Source organism: Schistocerca americana, chromosome 3, assembly GCF_021461395.2.
Source record: "Schistocerca americana isolate TAMUIC-IGC-003095 chromosome 3, iqSchAmer2.1, whole genome shotgun sequence".
NCBI classification, from domain to species: Eukaryota; Metazoa; Arthropoda; class Insecta; order Orthoptera; family Acrididae; genus Schistocerca; species Schistocerca americana.
The window spans coordinates 906,688,444-906,709,479 of NC_060121.1; the positions used below are offsets into that span (position 1 = coordinate 906,688,444).

Genomic DNA, 21,036 nt, shown 5'->3' on the forward strand with positions numbered 1-21,036 from the left:
GCGGTACGTTACCCTGTCTTAATTTTGTAATATTACAAAAAGAATACTTTGTTGTACCCGGAGCCTTACCCAATGTGATTTTCGTTGTTCATAATCGGTTCCCATTGCTTTTTGGAGAACTGAAGATGGTCGTTGAAAAACTGAGACGTGTTATCGAACTGGTTCCTTATCTTCTTCTTTCGTTTCACTCTCTTTGGGGTACGCTGGATCAATCATTTCTTTGTGCGTTGTTCTTTTCTTAGGGCCCACTATTTCTTCATTCTTTCTGATCTTCTTTTCCTCTCTTCTTCCGAGATGAAGGGTTTGGAATTTTGTGTAGATTTGTTTTGGAACCGTATGTTTCATATTTAGTAATTAATTTAGCTGTTCGATCAAAAAGTGAAATTTCGGCAATCTTTAATTCTAGTAGGTCTTTCTCAGTTTCTTTTAACCAGTTGGGTTTCTTTTTGCGGTTACGTAAAAACTCAAAGATATGTTTAGTTAATATGTTGGAATTCATTCTGAGAAGATGACCATAAAAATTTATTCTCCTTTTTGTCATAGTATCTGAAAGTTTTTCAGTTTTGTTGTAGAGAGTTTCATTTTTGATGTATATAATCTTATTGTCTTGAAATTTTGGCCGTACGATTGTTCCTAAAATTTTTCTTTCCTTTAGCTCAAGTTTCTCCATTTGGCCTTTGAAATTCATGTTCAGTTTTTCTGCTGCATACAGTGCTTCTGGCTTAATCACTGTCTTGTAATGTGTAATTTGGGACCCCCATGAAAGGGATTTTTTGTTGTATGTTTTTTTCTTTGGTTGGAAGGCCAGTTCAAGTTTATTATTTTTCGATTCCATTTCTTTGCTTTCCCCAGCATTCCAACTAATCCATTCTCCTCGATATTTGAGTTCTTTTACTTTTCAATCATCCATTCTTGAACTTTGAGATATTTACATGAGTGCTTGATGTTTGTCAATATCGTAGTTTTTCTCAAACGAGATGTGAAGACCTTTAGCTGTTTGTTTCTTTTGTTTAGGATTTGCTCCCATGCTTCTTCCATTGTTTCAGCAAACAGGGCCATGTCATATGGAAAAACAATGCAATTTACTTTAAGGTTCTTCTTTTTGCAGCCCAGTCTTATACCACTCTTAATATTTGTGTTCCATTCTCTGACTACTTTCTCAAGCGCACAATTGAAAAGCAACGGTGAGATCCCGTCACCCTGTCGCACTTCCGTTTTTATTTCAAAGGGTTCCGATAATTCGCTCATAAATTTAACTTTCTAAAATGTATTTATAAGGGTCGCTTTTATAATATTAGTTGTTTTCTTATCCAAACCCATATCTTCCAGGAGTGATAATAGAGATTCTCTATCAATCGAATCATATGCTTTTTTTAAATCAATGAAGGAGTTTACGTAAGTCTTTGCCCCTGATTTTTGGTATGCCATAATGTTTCCTTATATTACGATCAACACAAATAATTTGTAGCGATCTCTAGTAATACATTTAAGTGGTAAACTATTCCAAACACGATCAAGTCCGATGCAGTAACGAACTGGAATATCAGTGCTGCACCTGAAGTTTCACGTTAATGAGACAGCGCTGGCAACAAGTGGACTGGGTGCCGTGACGAAGTGCAGCAGCCGTGGAAATCACTCCGCAAGTAGCATTCCGGCCTTGAGCGAGGGCGGTACTTGGGCGAGAACGACTCCAGCCAGGCCGGGGTCCAATTTACGCCGGCCGGCCGGCCGGCCAGCCGCGAGGTTTGCACCGTAACCCTCATGTCGGCGTCACCGGAATTACGGGAATAAATAATTAAGTGGGCACCACGCCGCTAGAGGCGGCTGGGGCAGTCGTCGTCGTTTTTGCGAGACCCGGGGCCGCCCAACTGGCCGGTCCGGCAGAAGGACGCGGCCCTTTCACGCCGGACGAGCGCGCTATATAAACGTGACGCGCGCTGAAGAAGCCACAGTTCAGCAGCTGCAGACGCCACACGCTCTCCTCAGCATGAAGGTCCTGGTAAGTGGCGCCTCAGACTGCCCACCAATGTCTTCTGCATCTGCCTGTACACATGCAGCGGTATTCAGCTCCCCTTGCCAGTAAGTTTTATGCAACCCGCAACGCCTTCAAAAACACCTTGGAAGATTTCGATATTGTTATCCCGCTACGTGGAAACGATCAGCCCTACAGAAAAAAAATTAACAGGACCCTTTTGTAGGCAATGTTGCTGAATTCTGTAGTGTGGTACGTTTTTCCATGGGTCCGCAGTTCCACTTTATTCAAGTGAAAACATGTTTGAAGGTCACTTTCGTGCGCTTTCCTGGAATAATTATAAAGCTACAGCCTCTAGCGAAAATGTACCGAAGTATAAAATTTAACTACCTTAAACTTCCTAGAAAAATTTCTGTTAATTTTTTTCTGCTAGAATAACAGTTTGCATGTAGTGAGCGTGACAATATGTAAATATGTACATGGTATTTCAAGGCATTACAGGTTGCATAAAACACATTGGTAGGCGCAGTTTAATCAAAAATGGTTTAAATTGGCCTGAGCACTGTGGGATTCTACTTCTGAGGTCATCAGTCCCCTAGAACCTAGAACTACTTAAACCTAACTAACCTAAGGACATCACACACATCCATGCCCGAGGCAGGATTCGAACATGCGACCGTAGCTGTCGCGCGGTTCGGCAGTTTAATCATCCTGTATACTCTGCAAGACACTGAACAGTGCCTGATGCTACACCTTACCACTACCAGAGTTTTTCTGTCGTGGTAGAGTCGTGTAGTGAGGAATGGAAAAGCCAATCTAGAGACTGCAAAGAATTTGCAAGATCGGTTGAACAGGACAGACAATTTGAATGGACCACATATTGGCTTATGAAGAGGCTATAACACGAATTTCAACAAAAATGAAACAAGGGTAATGAAATGTTATCGAAGTAGTCAGGTAATGCTGAGGGAACTAGATTAGAAAATGAGACACTGAATCTTGTATATGAGATTTGCTACTGGGGCGACAGAATAGCTGCCGATGGCAGAAGGAGAGAGGACATAACACTCAGATTTCCACAACCGAGAGTAAGATATTTGAAAATGAGTTATTTGTTAATGTCGAACATTAATTTAACTTTTAAGGAGCCTTTCCTGAACGTCTATCGAATAAGATCTTGAACGCAATTGACACGTGGACGAGGAACAGTTTGCATACGAATAAAAGCTTTGGAAATGTGGTTCTGGAGAAGAATGCACAAAATCAGTGGAGTGAATGAGAAAATAAATGAGGAAGTACTCGATTAAATTGGGAAGATATGAAATTTGTGGCACAATCTAACTAAGGGAAAGGATCTGTTGATAGGAGACGTACTGAGGAATAGTTAAACTAGTAATGGAGGTAAGAGCGGAGGAGAAAAAAACTGTAGACAGAGATCTAGATTTGACTAAAGTAAGTAAGTAGATCAAGTGGATGTAGGATCAGTAGCTATACAGAGATTAAGAGACTTGCACAAGACAAACTTGCGTGGAGAGCCAATCGAACCAGCCTTCCGATTGAACACAGCAGCATCAACAACGACATTCGCCCCCAAATCTCTCGTATCTTACTCTCATGGTCTCTACGTAAGATATACATAAAAAAAAGTTCAAATGTGTGTGAAATCTTATGGGACTTAACTTCTAAGGTCATCAGTCCCTAAGCTTACACACTACTTAACCTAAATTATCCTAAGGACAAACACAAACACCCATGGCCAAGGGAGGACTCGAACCTCCGCCGGGACCAGCCGCACAGTCCATGACTGCAGCGCCCTAGACCGCTAGGCTAATCCCGCGTGGAACGTAAGATATACGATGGCGGTATCATAATGACTGTGCAGTGTTCTTAGAACAGAAGTTCTCAAAATTTATCCATCAGAAATTTGTGCAAACGACGCCGTCCCTCCTTTAGAGATTCCCCTTTAAACTACCTGTCCTCCATTTTTTATACATTCTCATAGACCATACCGAAATATCATCCTAGCAACTAGACTCTAAATTTGTTCATGCCATTATCTTTCTCTGTTACACATTTTAATGTGATCAGTTTAATAACAGTTTTTATTTAGACACGCCCGCATCTCGTGGTCGTGCGGTAGCGTTCTCGCTTCCCACGCCCGGGTTCCCGGGTTCGATTCCCGGCGGGGTCAGGGATTTTCTCTGCCTCGTGATGGCTGGGTGTTGTGTGCTGTCCTTAGGTTAGTTAGGTTTAAGTAGTTCTAAGTTCTAGGGGACTGATGACCATAGATGTTAAGTCCCATAGTGCTCAGAGCCATTTGAACCATTTTTTTATTTAGACATCTGTTACTTAATGATGTTATTCTTTTCATCTCAACGTCCACGAAACACGTCACTCTTCATAACATTTTAATACCTACCTTACCATATCTGGGAACCTAACATTGTAGTAGTCACTACCTGATAAGAACTGTCTGTCGGTTTTCCCATACTTCTACGTTGTTCCGTAATCTGACTGTATAAGCAAGTACAAGAAAACATAGCTTTGATTCGAAAGCAAGTACGCTACCATACAAATGTCGTATACTGTCTTTAGGCCACTGAATTTGTTTGCAAAACACCTTGTGCTCATAGCCGTCTAACATCCAAAGTACCCGTGTTTACTGTTGCAAAATCAGGTAAAATCTGGTATCGTCCTACAACACGATGCTGACTCTGACTGCGTCGTTAGCCTAATCAATCATTGCTGTTCGTTCCATTGCGATCGACTGATGCGAAGGTGTGAAGGAGACAGTATCTAAGTAACGAATTTTCGTTTGTCTGCGAAACTAGAAAGATATTTGCTACTTCAGAGTCATGTTCGCACATAGCCTTATACCTTCATAAGTGATAGGTTGCCAGTATAAATCATAATAATAATTAATAAAGAGATTTTCGCTAATATGTTAATCACTTTCTCCAAACAAATTATAAGAAAATAGTTTAGCACTTACAGTGGCCACAAGGTCACGCCTAAAACCTGTCGAATACAACGTCCGTTCTAGGCTGTACCTTCCATCCGCCGCTGCAGCACCTGCAGCTGACCATGCTACGCCTGGCAACCAAAACTGTCTTTAGATGAAAGAGTTCTGATGTGATGTAGAACATATGAAACAAAGCAACAGGGGAACAGTGTGAAATTCTGAAGGAAACTGCATAATCTATTTCACTTATTGTAGTCTTTGTGTACATCTACAGTTTGTCAGCAATGTACATGTGGAGTATGGAGTTACGGGTGATGGGAAAGCTAGGAAGAAGTTAATCGAAGAGTTTTAGACATAGTATTACAAAAAAATGCTGAAAATTAACTGTGTACTTGAGATAAGGAATGAAGAAGTTCGCAGCAGAATCAGGGAGGAAACGATCATATAGAAAACATTAACTACGATAAATTATAGAATATGTGATATCAAATAAGGGAATAGCTTTCACGGTCCTAGAAAAATTGTAGTAGTTAAAATGTGTAGAAGCAGGAATTACATACGTAACAACTAAGAACTTTGAATAGAAGTCGTACTCTGAGATAGATACTGGCACACAAGAAGAAATCACGGTGGTCGCATCATAAGAGTCAGAAGACTAACGATCAAAAAATCTACTTCTTAAAGCCTTAGCAGTGGTTCCTTTAATTCACGCCACCTACAGGAACAAACATTTTCCTGTTGGCATCTTTGTTTTATTTCTTTTCCGTGTTACCTAGCAAGTCTTCATAATCTTATTTTCATATATCTGCACTCTACTTTCTGTCGAGATTTATATGGATTTCTTCTTCGTTTGAATGGTATCACTACATTTTCTGTTTCATCTTAGCAATTAACATACTGCAGCATCACTGCATTTAAAATTCTTCCATTAATCCGAATCTAGTCAGATGTAATAGTACAAAATACTACTAAATTTCTTCTTTTGCCTTATGCTTTACATCTCATACGTCACTTACATCTATGATACAAACAACTTTTGTAACATTTTTGCCTATTGTCTAGATGCGCACACATAAATCATTTCATGTAGGCTGTGTAATGGATATGCAGAAGATATTAGTACGTTTGGATAGTGATATAACTGGATGCGAGTACAGAACAGCCTCAGCTTAGGACATTGTAGATGCGAGCGTTTCCAAAACCGAGCTTTCGGTTTTCTTTTGAGTAGCTATCTCAATCATTCGTCAGTTAAGGTCACTGTTTGGTACTAGCAGTCTTATTTCGGTCATGAGTGCAGTCTAAGTCTACGTTACTCTGCTTTATTTGTCCTTCTTGCTTCGTATGTCGTACATTATTTTCTTTCAAGGTAACAGAATTCCTTCTCTTCGCTTACTTCATCGCTTCCAGCTGCCAAACCTCGTCAACTTCATAGTTCTCAATTCTGATGCTAAGTGTATCACTGAATTCATTCCAGCAACACCTCATGAATTTTATCTTTTTTTGGTTTCCTCTCAATCCATTCGCTATACTCGGTAGACTGTTCATTCTACAGTATTCAGTACGTACTGTAACTCTTCCCTGCTTCTACTGAGGATAACAATATCATCAGCGAGTCTACTTATTCATATTCTTTCATCTTGAGTTTTAATCTCAGTCCTCATACTTTTATTTCCGTCATTGATTCTTCGATGTACAGATTTAATCGTGTAGGAGAAAGGAAGCATGCCTGTCTTACAGTGTTTATAATATGACCTGCTCGGTCTTGGTGTTCCATTCTTATCGTTCCTTCTTGGTTCCTGCATGTATTGTATACTATCCACATACCTTGTCTTCCTATCACAGTACAGTCCTTGGAAACATCTGTAATCGAACCATATAGCCACTGGATCCACTTTAAATCCATATCAGGATGACGAATGATGACACGATAACTGTCAATTCCAGGTCGTACTCTGCGCCGTGGTGGCCGCGGCGGTGGCGAAGCCCGGATACCTGGGACTGGGCGCCGCCCACAACTATGCCGCCGCCCCCGCCATCGCTGCCGCGGCCCACACCTACGCCGCCGCCCCCGCCATCGCAGCCGCCGCCCCCGCAGTGGCCTACTCTGCTGCCCCTGCAGTCGTGGCTGCTGGCCCCAACTACGCCGGCTACGCCGCCTACGGCCCCGCCAACATCGTCATCGGCCCTGACGGCACTCCTCTCGACACCCCTGAGGTCGCTGCCTCCAAGGCCGCCCACCTGAACGCCGTCGCCGAGACCAGGGCTCGCGACGCTATCGTCAACAGCGCCGCTGTGGTTGCTGCCGCCCCTGTGGTCGCTGCCGCCCCCGCCATCGCCGCCGCCCCCGCCGTGATCGCTGCTAGGACCTACGCCGCGCCTGCCATCGCCGCCGCTCCCGCCGTGATCGCTGCTAGGACATACGCCGCGCCTGCCATCGCCGCCGCCCCCGCCGTGTTCGCTGCTAGGACCTACGCTGCCCCCGCCATTGCCGCTGCACCTGCAGCTGTCGCTTACTCCGCCGTCCATCCCGGTTACGCCGCCTATGGCCCGGCCAACATCGTCATCGGACCCAATGGCGTGCCCCTGGACACCCCTGAGGTAGCTGCCGGTAAGGTGGCCAACGCCGTCGTTCACGTAGAAGCCAAGGTCCGCAACGGTGACCTGCTGGGCTGAACTGTCTGCCTACACGAACGTGCTCCTTAGATAATGACCCTGGAACAGTCATCTCACGCTCGCGCCATCATGTTTCTGTACATATGTAAATCATAAGTTATAAATACATTTTCAATTACTTGAGAAAGAATAGTTTTCAGTTATTTCCAGTTATAAAAAGAAACACCTGCAAATTCATGAAACTGTGTGGTACATTATGACATTCTTATGAGAGATCCTTTTCTCTTTTAACCTTCGGCAACTAAAACTTGGAAGGTACAGGGAAAATGGGATCTACCTGAACCAATCATGAGTGCTCTGCTGATGGACTCATGTAGTCACCGCTTTGCTTCTTCCACTTGCGAAATATTCTTACTTCTTTACTGCCCAGAACTGTACAAGCAATAAGTTGTTTTTGGATACTTAGCCATTACTTCAGAGTATGTGTTATACTCTGGATTATTTCAACATGTATGCAGATATATACAGTACCTCACAACAGGCGTCGTGCAAGCAGCTGATCTCTCCAGCGCTCGAGAAGTAACTGTTGTTCTATAGGAGGCCCTGTCCAACCCTCAGACTGGTAGAAACTTTCGCCACCCGCATTTAGTTACCAAGGGCATAGAGCTGGTGGGATACACGTGATAATATCCTCTATTAAAATGCAGACTTCTCTCTTACGTTTCACAGGATCCAGGCAACTGACAATCTTACTGGTAATCCATTTATCTCATATGCGAAAATCTTCGTGCTTTATGAAAGGAGTAGGGGATATGCAGGCACTGAATTCCAACTTCTCTCTTCTTTCATGTACATAAACAGGCATGGCGTCATATACGTAATGCAACTGTTTACCAAGTATGTCAAAGTAGCCAAAGTCTATAACATTCGTAAAGCCTCAAAACGGGGAATATCTCAGGCTGAAAGATCATCATCGAACTGATACAAGTTTGACGAACGTGGGTTGATAAGCATAGGACTTGTGAGTACTGGTATCTATAACCGTTATGTCAGAGTGAACAATATATCTTGGTGGTAACTTGTATGTCATTAAAAAGACTTGGATATTTACTTTACCACCTGCATCATAGAAACAGCATCAAGTATACAAGTGGATATACGTCCATGTTGTGGATGGTACAGCGGCAAAATCCTCTTGGTTACCTACTTCGCCCGAGTTGCAATTGACTTGTGCAGCTAAGTGGAGAACAGTATGACTCGGTCTGTATTGTTCAATTTGGAATCTGGTTTCGCAGGACAGAGCGGATCAGGTTGTGGAAAGGGGCCAACATCAGTTACTGTTAGTTACACCAGAACACACAACTTTATTCCTCGAAAACTAGTACACAGTCTTCTCTTTAAAACAACAAGGATCACATCACGGCTGAGGGCCCAAGTAACTTCTCAATAATAAAATTTAAATAATTCTTTTGAAACACAAGGATTTATAGAAACTACTAAAGGCTTTACTTAAGTAAAATTAAAATATCCTTAAATAATTCCTTTTAACGCACCAGAATTTAGACAAACTGCTGAAGGCCTCACTTAAGTAAAATTAAAATATCTTCTCGACTGAAGGCCCAAATAATATATCAGATCAGCAAAGGAAATTCTTTCAAAGGCAAGCATCTACAAATCTCGGCTAAGAGCCTTATTAAGGAAAATTTAAATTAATTCCTCGGCTGAAAGCAAAACAATATTTCAACATAATAAAAGGCAACCTTTAAAGACAAGCGGTTACACAATATAACAGAAAAACATCTTAAGAAAACTTGAAATATCTTGATGGCTGAAGTCCCAAACAATTACACAAAATAATTAAAGACAAACCTTAAGATATGCATTTCCACAGTACGGCTTAAGGCCATTTTAAGAATTCTAGATAATTAAAGAGAAACCTTACAGACAGGAATTTACACATTACGGCTGAGAGCCACAAATTTTAACACAAGCACGGCTGAAGGTCTAAATCCAGAGCAAACAAGAATTTTAAATAAAACACGGCTGAAGGCCTAATCTTAAAATACTTCACATAAAGTCCGGCTGAAGGCCATATACTAAACATAGAACAGACAAAATTAATACACGGCTGAAGGCCTGGTAAAGTGCTTGTGACAGAAGAAAATCACAATCACAAACTACAGAACAGTGGTGCTCAGAAGTGTTCCAAGAGTCGGCCTGGGTGGGAAACTCTAACAACAGTTTAGGTGAGGCAGACAGCCAAGCGTAACACTAAATAATCGGGTGGTGTCACAACCTAGGGACGGCTGAAGAACCAACCAACAACCTAATGAATTCTTTTCCACGCTGCTCTGTCGCAATCGACCGACTGGCTACTCCAGTACGCCGACAGCATTCATCCGCTCAGCGGAAATAACAGAAGCTACAGACAGTTCCATGTAAACACTTGCACCAAGAAATCCGACAGTCCTAAAACCAATCACCGTGCAACGACAAGGAGAAATGACAAGTCACACACACACACACACACACACACAGAGTTTCCATAAGCGGTCGGCGACCAAATACACGTAGTCCGATGAGACGACCGACCGAACGGCCAACCAAGGTCGTCCCCACTCAAGTCAGGAATGTCGGCAACGGTCGGGTGGGTCTTGGCTGTCCGGAGCTCACTGCAGCTCCAACGCGACTAGACTCGATGTCCGTTCGGAAGTCGGAGACACGGCGACCTGGGTACACTCGCTCCAACCCACCCATGCAGAGGTAACTATTGCCCATCGGCGACGACATCTCTGCCCGAGGAAGGAACCGACCCACATCCGGCAAGATGACCAACTGAGGAGGCCCACAAACGGTCAAAAGAGCAAATACACGTCGCCCAATGAGACGACCAACCGAGAGATCGATCGGCGGTCGTTTCCGCTCCAATCTCCTTCCGTCTGACAGTTCACTGGTTCCAACCCACCCATGCAGAGGAAAACTATTGCCCATCAGCGACGACATCTCTGCCCGAGGAAGGAACCGACCCACATCCGGCAAGATGACCAACTGAGGAGGCCCACAAACGCTCAAAAGAGCAAATACACGTCGCCCAATGAGACGACCAACCGAGAGATCGATCGGCGGTCGTTCCCGCTCCAATCTCCTTCCGTCTGACAGTTCACTGGCTCCAGCCCACCCACGCAGAGGTAACTATTGCCCATCAGCGACGACATCTCTGCCCAAGGAAGGAACCGACCCACATCCGGCAAGATGACCAACTGAGGAGGCCCACAAACGCTCAAAAGAGCAAATACACGTCGCCCAATGAGACGACCAACCGAGAGATCGATCGGCGGTCGTTCCCGCTCCAATCTCCTTCCGTCTGACAGTTCACTGGTTCCAACCCACCCATGCAGAGGAAAACTATTGCCCATCAGCGACGACATCTCTGCCCGAGGAAGGAACCGACCCACATCCGGCAAGATGACCAACTGAGGAGGCCCACAAACGCTCAAAAGAGCAAATACACGTCGCCCAATGAGACGACCAACCGAGAGATCGATCGGCGGTCGTTCCCGCTCCAATCTCCTTCCGTCTGACAGTTCACTGGTTCCAACCCACCCATGCAGAGGAAAACTATTGCCCATCAGCGACGACATCTCTGCCCGAGGAAGGAACCGACCCACATCCGGCAAGATGACCAACTGAGGAGGCCCACAAACGCTCAAAAGAGCAAATACACGTCGCCCAATGAGACGACCAACCGAGAGATCGATCGGCGGTCGTTCCCGCTCCAATCTCCTTCCGTCTGACAGTTCACTGGCTCCAGCCCACCCATGCAGAGGTAACTATTGCCCATCAGCGACGACATCTCTGCCCGAGGAAGGAACCGACCCACATCCGGCAAGATGACCAACTGAGGAGGCCCACAAACGGTCAAAAGAGCAAATACACGTCGCCCAATGAGACGACCAACCGAGAGATCAATCGGCGGTCGTTCCCGCTCCAATCTCCTTCCGTCTGACAGTTCACATGTGTGGCCAGCGGTCTGCAAGTACTGGCTGTCCGCGCCTCACTGGCGCTCCGTCCCCGACTGCTTCGTCCCCCCAACTGAACTCCCGACGGACTAACGGTCGCTCCAGAGATAGTACGACAGTGCACTTCTCGATAAGCGCTGCTGCTGCCTCTCACGGGCAGGTAAGACAGGAACCTAGTGACACCAGTAAACCGAATAAGAAAACGAGGCGGCAGTACCGTAAAGAGAAGATGAGAAAAAATAAACGGCATGAACACGAGCCACGCATGGCTCACTATTCTTTCTCAAGAAAATAACGGTTCTGTATTCACAAACTACACTGTTCAGTCACGTTAATGTGACGCAGTCAGTGAGTTTCAGGAAGGTACCGGCAGAGATGTGGAGCCACGCGCGCTACAGTGTCGTGGCCTGTTGTGCTAGAGCCGGCCGCGGTGGTCTAGCGGTTCTAGGCGCACAGTCCGGAGTCGCGCGACTGCTACGGTCGCAGGTTCGAATCCCGCCTGGGGCATGGATGTGTGTGATGTCCTTAGGTTAGTTAGGTTTAAGTAGTTCTAAGTTCTAGGGGGCTGATGACCTCAGATGTTAAGTCCCATAGTGCTCAGAGCCATTTGAACCATTTTTTTGTGCTAGCTTTCTTGGCTGAGAATACGTGGTGTGAACAGCCGATCAAAGTCGTTCCAAAAATTCTTGATTGGCTAAATCCGAGCAGCCTGGTGTTCAGGACAGTGCGGTAAACTCATTCTACTGTTCTTCGAACTACGATTTACACTGTGAGCTATGAGCAGTTGTTGCATTTTCCTGCTAATAGATGCCCTAGTGCCAAGGAAAACACAAACTGCATGAAGAGGTGGACATGGTAGCCAAGGACAGATGTACATTAGTGCTGATCCTTTGTTCGTTCCAGAAGGACAATATCACCCAAGGAATGCCATGAAAACATTCCCTGACCATAACACTCTCTCTTGCGGCCTGGAATCTTGCGACGACTGCTGCAGAGTTGTACATCTGCCTGATGGAACATAGAATGTGAAACTTCCTGGCAGATTAAAACTGTGTGCCCGACCGAGACTCGAACTCGGGACCTTTGCCTTTCGCGGGCAAGTGCTCTACCAGCTGAGCTACCGAAGCACGACTCACGCCCGGTACTCACAGCTTTACTTCTGGCAGTACCTCGTCTCCTACCTCCCAAACTTTACAGAAGCTCTCCTGCGAACCTTGCAGAACTAGCACTCCTGAAAGAAAGGATATTGCAGAGACATGGCTTAGCCACAACCTGGGGAAGTTTCCAGAATGAGATTTTCACTCTGCAGCGGAGAGTGCGCTGATATGAAACTGCCTGGCAGATTAAAACTGTGTGCCCGACCGAGACTCGAACTCGGGACCTTTGCCTTTCGCGGGCAAGTGCTCTACCAGCTGAGCTACCGAAGCACGACTCACGCCCGGTACTCACAGCTTTACTTCTGCCAGTACCTCGTCTGCTACCTTCCAAACTTTACAGAAGCTCTCCTGCGAAACTTGCACAACTAGCACTCCTGAAAGAAAGGATATTGCAGAGACATGGCTTAGCCACAGCCTGGGGGATGTTTCCAGAATGAGATTTTCATTCTGCAGCGGAGTGTGCGCTGATATGAAACTTTCTGGCAGATTAAAACTGTGTGCCCAACCGCTGCAGAATGAAAATCTCATTCTGGAAATATAGAATGTGATTCATCTAGAAAGGTCACATGTCACCGCTTTGTGGATTTCCAGTTGCCGTACTGCAGTGCCAATTCTAGCCTTTGTCACCGATGCATAGCATTCAGCACAGGTGCCCGAACCAGGCGCCCGCTATGGAGACCCATACGCAGCAGCGTTCGCTGAACGGCCGTTGGGGAGATAGTGTCAGATTCACCAGGGTGGTCAGTTGCTGGAGGTCAGTTGCTCAACAGTTGCATGTCTATTCGTCTGTACACATTTCCCCAGCTGTCGTTCACTTCTGTTATCTATTGCCTCTGGTGTGTCAAGGTTGCCTTTGGCGCCAGTTTTCAGTAGCTCCATCTAGACATGTATGGTATACTTAAACCACGGTGGCATGTGAACAGTTTACAAACAGTCATTTCCTAAATGCTTCCACCACTGTCAGGAAAGCCAATCCCTCCCCTTTGGACTACAGATAAATACCTCTGTTTGCGCATTACGACGACGAATGCAGTGTTTTTCGCATCCCCTGACACTGCTAGTGTTGCCACATATCATCTGTAAGTGATTATTGCACATTGACATCGGGCACAAGGGGCGATTACATTAATGTGACTGCATCATTTGGGACGTCACTGACTGTATCATATGGGAACACGTGAGGAAATACTGACCCTACGACTTATCTTAGAAGCTAGATTAAGAAAAGGCAAACCTACGTTTCTAGAATTTGTAGACTTAGAGAAACCTTTTGACAATGTTGACTGGAATACTCTCTTTCAAATTCTGAAGGCGGCAGGGGTAAAATACAAGGGGCGAAAGGCTATTTACAATTTGTACAGAAACCAAATGGCAGTTATAAGAGTCAAGGGACATGAAAGGGAAGCAGTGGTTGGGAAGGGAGTGAGACAGGGTTGTAGCCTCTCCCCGATGTTGTTCAATCTGTATATTGAGCAAACAGTGAAGGAAACAAAAGAAAAATTCGGAGTAGGTATTAAAATCTATGGAGAAGAAATAAAAACTTTAAGGTTCGCCGATGACATTGTAATTCTGTCAGAGACAGCAAAGGACTTGGAAGAGCAGTTGAACGCAATGGACAGTGTCTTGAAAGGAGGATATAAGATGAACATCAACAAAAGCAAAACGAGGATAATGGAATGTACTCGAATTAAGTCGGGTAGTGCTGAGGGAATTAGATTAGGAAATGAGACACTTAAAGTAGTAAAGGAGTTTTGCTATTTGGGGACAAAATAACTGTTGATGGTCGAGTAGAGAGGATATAAAATGTAGACTGGCAATGGCAAGCAAAGCGTTTCTGAAGAAGAGAAATTTGTTAACATCGAGTATAGATTTAAGTGTCAGGAAGTCGGTTCTGGCCGGCCGAAGTGGCCGTGCGGTTAAAGGCGCTGCAGTCTGGAACCGCAAGACCGCTACGGTCGCAGGTTCGAATCCTGCCTCGGGCATGGATGTTTGTGATGTCCTTAGGTTAGTTAGGTTTAACTAGTTCTAAGTTCTAGGGGACTAATGACCTCAGCAGTTGAGTCCCATAGTACTCAGAGCCATTTGAAGTCGGTTCTGAAAGTATATGTATGGAGTGTAATCATGTATGGAAGTGAAACATGGACGATAACTTGTTTGGATAAGAAGAGAATAGAAGCTTTCGAAATGTGGTGCTACAGAAGAATGCTGAAGATTAGATGGGTAGATCACATAACTAATGAGGAGGTACTGAATAGGATTGGGGAGAAGAGGAGTTTGTGGCACAACTTGACTAGAAGAAGGGATCTGTTGGTAGGACATGTTCTGAGGCATCGAGGGATCACCAATTTACTACTGGAGGGCAGCGTGGAGGGTAAAAATCGTAGTGGGAGACCAAGAGATGAATACACTAAGCAGATTCAGAGGGATGTAGGCTGCAGTACGTACGGGGAGATAAAGAAGCTTGCACAGGATAGAGTAGCGTGGAGAGCTGCATCAAACCAGTCTCAGGACTGAAGACCACAACAACAACATCATTTGTTAACATTCCCAAAGGACCGAGAGTGTACAATCTTGAAGTAATGACAGTCAATTCGAGAGGATCATCTCTAAGGAGATATCAAATTGCAACACGACACTTCAGAAAGTCTTCGTGATTGCGAAAACAAACGAGAAGAAATTTGAGAGGGTGTAGACATTTTACATGAAAAAAGAAACGTATTGTAGGAACACTGAAATCTGTGATGCGGCGCTTTGAGTGAAAACGGCTATTTTCCATCAAATAAATCCCATAATATGAAATACCTGAAGAATTCCCTATGGTAATAGCATTGTAGAACACCGTAGTGCTAAGAATGGTTCTACAACTTGTGGAGATATAAGTAGTATCAACGTATGAGAATGGCGAGGGAAAGAATGTTATGCTGAGAGTGACTGACAAGCTCGATACGGAAGTTGGAATCATATTGACCTCTTGTCTGAATAATAATTTCCTTATATGTAAACTTTTAATATGTTAAATTATACTTGTTTAATTTTCCATACTGTAATGAAAATACCTGGGACAATGAAGTACATTTTAAAGCAAAGACAGCTTTGCATTCGCCTTTTCCATGATTCGAGTACTAACTTCCAGCATTATTACTGTTACGGCGTACCATCAAGCGCTGGCATATTGGCCTGGATCGTTACACCAGAAAGGGTAATGAGACGACGTTAGCCAATACTACAGTGACAAGGACGACACCAAGGCAGGAGCGGCATCAATACGAAGAGAATAAGACGAGCCATCATACAAACGCTGCAGCAGCAGTGACTTATGAACTGTATTGTTTTGCTTGCATCGAAATTGTGAATACCTAAGGACGGTGATTTTTTACATGTCGCCATTTGATTGCGACACACCCTTGTGAATATGCAGAGTTAAATATTGTCAGTTTAAATCACTGTAGTAAACTCCATCAGTAATCAGTAGAATGTGCTTGAACTGTACTCTAGCGGTCCGAGAAAACACCTTCCTAGGCACCCTATATTAGACAACTGTGCAAGATACTACACTGGCGACGAGTCACTATAAGAAGAGTCCAGTGCCTGGCGGCCACGGAATTTCCTTTTGTGTTTTTCTGGCACCTTAATTCTCTCTTCTCTTTTCTTTGCAGGGGTGTTTACTTGCTTTAATACCTTTCGTGTTTTGGCTAATCAGTGATTTCTGGTGAGCATTGAAGAAATTTTCTCTGCTTTTGTACTTATTTTTCTTGTTCGCCTTGTCTGTTCCTTGCATTTGTCTCTTCCAATATGCCCACCCCACCTATCCCATCTCCCTCTCAGGAGCCATCGCTGCCAGCATTAGATGCAATGCAGCTAATGCACATGTCTCAGTTTCAGAGCCAGCAAATATCCTCGCTGTTAAACACTGTACAGCATATCCTGGCGAACCAAACTACTACTGCAGCACAAGAAACACCGACTCCCAGTGCTATTCCGCCTTTTTGGCGGTTTCATGAACAAGAAGAGGAGTGGCTCGAGGGGTTGTAACAGTTTGAAGCCCACGAAATTCCTCACAATGTACTAGGTACAGTGAAACTTCCCTATCTATTGTCAATGGTAGGCAGTGCAGTGTTCTGCCTCCTACAGAAGTTATTTCCTAACGCTACTCCTAGTGAACTTTCGTATGATCAGGTTCCAGATTCGCTAACTAACTATAATGACCAACAAGTGAGTTTGGTAGCAGCTAGCTATCAATTCTTTAATTGCAGAAAACGGTCAGAACAAACTTATCGCGAGCAGGTAACGGATTTGCGAGGTGAGATGAGGATATGCAAATTCAAATGTGCTTGCAATGCTTTATACTCAGATGTTATGTTACGAGATGCGATTGTGTACAGTATACCTGATGTCAAACTCAGAGAACAGGTTTTGAAACAGTCCTATCCATCATTTCAGCAAGTAGTGGAAATGCTAGATTAGTACAATTCAGGTGTCCTGTCGGCCGATAAATCTGAGCAGCCAGCAATTTGTTGGGTTCATTCCCTTGTTTGCGACCGCCCTATCGGCAGCGGCAGCTTGCACTCGCCACGCCATGTAAACAACTCTCCACACTGTGTAAACATCTCGCTAAACAGGCAGACAGAATTAAGTCATGCCCTCGATGCTATTCACGGCACAAACGCCAAGACTGCCCCTCTCAATAAGCACAGTGTTATGATTGTGACAAGAATGGACATGTACAATGGAACAAACATAACAATTCGGCCAACTGACAAAAATCTAGTCACAAGGCCGATGTCACTAATGTAGTATATTCAAAGTTTGCAACATGCATTAGGAAAACTAGCAAGCAAGCAGTTTATTCAGTGCTATGCCAGTCCAACGAACTTATTGTTCATTTGCTTCTTTGTGGGAAGCGTGGAAAATTTCAGTTGGACACGGGTGTCTGTGTTACATTACTGAAACGTCACACATGTGAAATGTTAAGCTCCCCAATCCTGTCCAAAAGTAGCACTCACCTGACAGCTTATAATGGACAAGACATTTCCATTCTCGGAAAATGTACTTTGTCTGCCATGTATCGCTCACGTACCCAAAAAGTGACTTCTACTGTGCTTCAATCATGTGATTGTGAGAACATATTTGGTCTTGATTCATTTGGCTTTAACATTCAAGAAGATGTGTTTTCAGTTTCAGCATTCCCTGCAAAAGACAGTGTAGGTAGCTTGCTGAAAGAATTCGTGGAACTCGTTCCCGAAGGTTTAGGCAGGGCTAACAATTTTGTTGCTCATATTACTCTGAAAGACAATACTCAGCCGAAATTTTCCGGGCCAAAGCTGTTCCCATTGCATTTTATGACAAAGTCGTTGCTGAACTTAAAGAATTGCAAGATAGTGGAGCTATTGCGCCCATCAAGCTAGTCAATGGGCAAGTCCACTGGTTTTGCTCCCCAAACCTTCAGGTCGCATTTGCCTCTGTGTTGCCCTTAAGTCTACGATCAACCCACACACTGTAACAGATACTTACTCCTTGCCACGCCCAGCAAATCTCATGGACGGATTAGGTGCTGGTTGCTACTTTTCAAAAATGATTTGTGCGATGCTTATCTTCAAATACCGCTCGATGACGAATCTCAGAATGTGTGGTGTGAACGAATACTCATTTAGGCTTGTTTAAATATTTGCATTTGCCTTTTGGCGGTGCTTGCACACCCACCATTTTCCAGTGGTATTTGTAACAACTGACTGCTCAAGTACCAAACTGTTCAGACTATTCGGACGATATTATCATAGCAGGTCGTACACCTGAAGAATATATTGCAAATTTATGTGCTGTGTTTGTGTTGTCTGATGCAGGACTAAAGTGTAGACTGGACAAGTGTGATTTTTTAAAACCTGAGTTGCAGCATCTAGGTCATGCCATAAACAGTCAATGTGTGCATTGTGGTGGTATATAAAAAAATAATAATTTTTATTTGGTGGTGTGTGATAATGCTCTGAATACTCTGTAAAATTATAATTTCCTATTTCTGTTGTGGTGCTTGATTTAAAGAGAAGTGGTCATCATTTGCATTGGGTTCTGATTTTGGCTAGCAAGAGACTGTTATGCAAACACTATACCGCCAAAAGCATTTACATATACCTTGGATTTTCCGCGGTGCGTGCGTAACAACTTTTGAAAAACTGCGCGCGACTCATCGCCTCCTACGGCTAGGTTTGCTCGAGTGGCTGCTATTATTAATAAAAATCTGCGTAAATCACGCGGAATGTTGTAATAAATAATAAAAATTAGTTCTCAGGAGGCAACTGGTTTAATTATGTGCCAGTTTTAAAACAACAATTAATACCTGAGATATTTCTGTTTTCATGAAAAGTAATAAAATGCTACGTTTATTTGTCATTAGCAAGCAAAGCTTAGGAGAGTTTCGTCATCTGCTGTTAAGCTGCGAATCGAAAATTTACCAGACTCAATGCAACGAAAATATTAATGACTGGAACTTTAATTTAATTTTATTGGCTTTAGAATAGTGAATGAGAAAGACGGGGAATTCTCCTACACTTACACTTACATTTAATAAATGATTTAATAAGAATAATTGTTTTGCCGGCGTAATGGCCGACCTATGCTGCAAGAGAAATGGTGGTCCCCTCCAGAGCACACGCTAAAACAACGAATTTACAGAAAATATTGATTCACTGATATGAGAGGTGCGAGCTGTAAAAAAGTAAATTTTATTACATCGAAATATTATTTATATTCTGAATAGCTTTACAGAACTTACACACAATTATATCCAGCGTACAATGGCGCCTATCATACATATAAGAAACCAAGACAAGAGAGTGGGTCACATGATACAATGTCTCTGGTCTTTTTTCATTGACCAACACAGATAGAATAAGGAAGGTTCTAAATCATTATCTTTAGTTCTCTAGATTTGTCTTCCAAATGTTAACGTTCGTTGCACAAAACATCTCGCACTTTAACACTTCTACCGTCACACGACGAATTATTCATCAGAATACAAAAACTCCATTTGTTTTATAATAAATATATGTGGCGTTCCACCACAGTATCCTCTTCAGTCATGCGACCTGCCAGTATCTCGCCATGTCACAGAATTGTAGTCAGTCTTAGGGAGAATGAACTGCTATATTCGAAACTTCCTGGCAGATAAAAACTGTGTGCCTGACCGACACTCGAACTCGGGACCTTGCCTTTAGCTTGGGTAGCTCAGATGGCAGAGCACTTGCCCGCGAAAGGCAAGGTCCCGAGTTCGAGTTTCACTCCAGCACACAGTTTTAATCTGCCAGGAAGTTTCATATCAGCGCACACTCCGCTGCCGAATGAAAATCTCATTCTGGCTATTATATTCGATTCATACCGAATGCTGCACAAATCGCAGCTCCATTGCATCGTTTGCTTCGCAAGAATGTCCCCTTTCTTTGGTCAGATGAGTGCTAAGTAGCTTTGCATTGCTCAGTGATCGATGCTTAGTTCACTTTGATCCTGACAAACCAGTTGTTTTGCAAGTTGACGTTTCCTCTTACGGAATAGGTGCAGTGCTTTCGCATAGAATTGGTGATAAAGACAGGCCTACTGCTTTCACATCGAAAGTGTTATCTAAAGCTCAGGGTAACTATTCACAAATAGAAAAAGAGGCTTCGGCTATAGTGTATGGTGTCACCAAATTTCACCGCTACTGCTATGGCAGGAAATTCTTCTTAGTAACGGATCACAAGTCTTTGCAGTCCGTATATCTTCCGAAGAAACCGGTTCCTCTACGAACTGCCCAAGAATTGCAAAGATGGGCTTTGTTATTGTCTTAGCAGCAGAACGAGACTGTGAACCATCCGACAGGTCAATATGGTACTGCGGACACACTTTCACGTCTTTCGATTCTCCCCGATACAGACTTTGACACTCCTGCTGCATCTTGTTGTCACATCGATGCTCAGGATTCTGAATTGCCTCAGTTTTTTCTGCTGAACTGTAGGAAAATTGCACAGGCCACGGAAGCTGACTTAAATTTCAACATTTTGCTAACATAGATTCGCATTATTGGCCTCGTTCCTTGCGTAGCATATAAAGTTCTGTAGTGCGCCGATACTTTGCTCGTCGGCAAAGCCACGCTATACAGAAAGGTGTGATTCTTGTTCAAAATTACAGGGGCAGTCACATGTGTTGATCCCTAAAGCTTTGAAAAAATAAGCGTTGCAGTTACTTCACCAAGGACATAGGGGATTGTTCTTACGAAACAGTTAGCCCGACGACACTGTTCTTGGCTGGGTATAGACACCCAAACAGAACATATGACGTCAGAGTGTC

The 21,036-nt window shown here is 43.8% G+C and overlaps 1 protein-coding gene across 1 annotated transcript; it reads left to right on the forward strand.

Annotated features, from left to right (window-relative positions):
• Positions 1 to 1,845: 1,845 nt before the first annotated feature.
• Positions 1,846 to 7,734, forward strand: LOC124605624 (cuticle protein 18.7-like). The gene is made up of 2 exons (XM_047137438.1): positions 1,846 to 1,999; positions 6,879 to 7,734. Exons 1-2 carry the CDS (start codon positions 1,988 to 1,990, stop codon positions 7,605 to 7,607), a joined length of 741 nt encoding a protein of 246 aa, XP_046993394.1. The 5' UTR covers positions 1,846 to 1,987; the 3' UTR covers positions 7,608 to 7,734.
• The last annotated feature ends 13,302 nt before the right edge of the window (positions 7,735 to 21,036 follow it).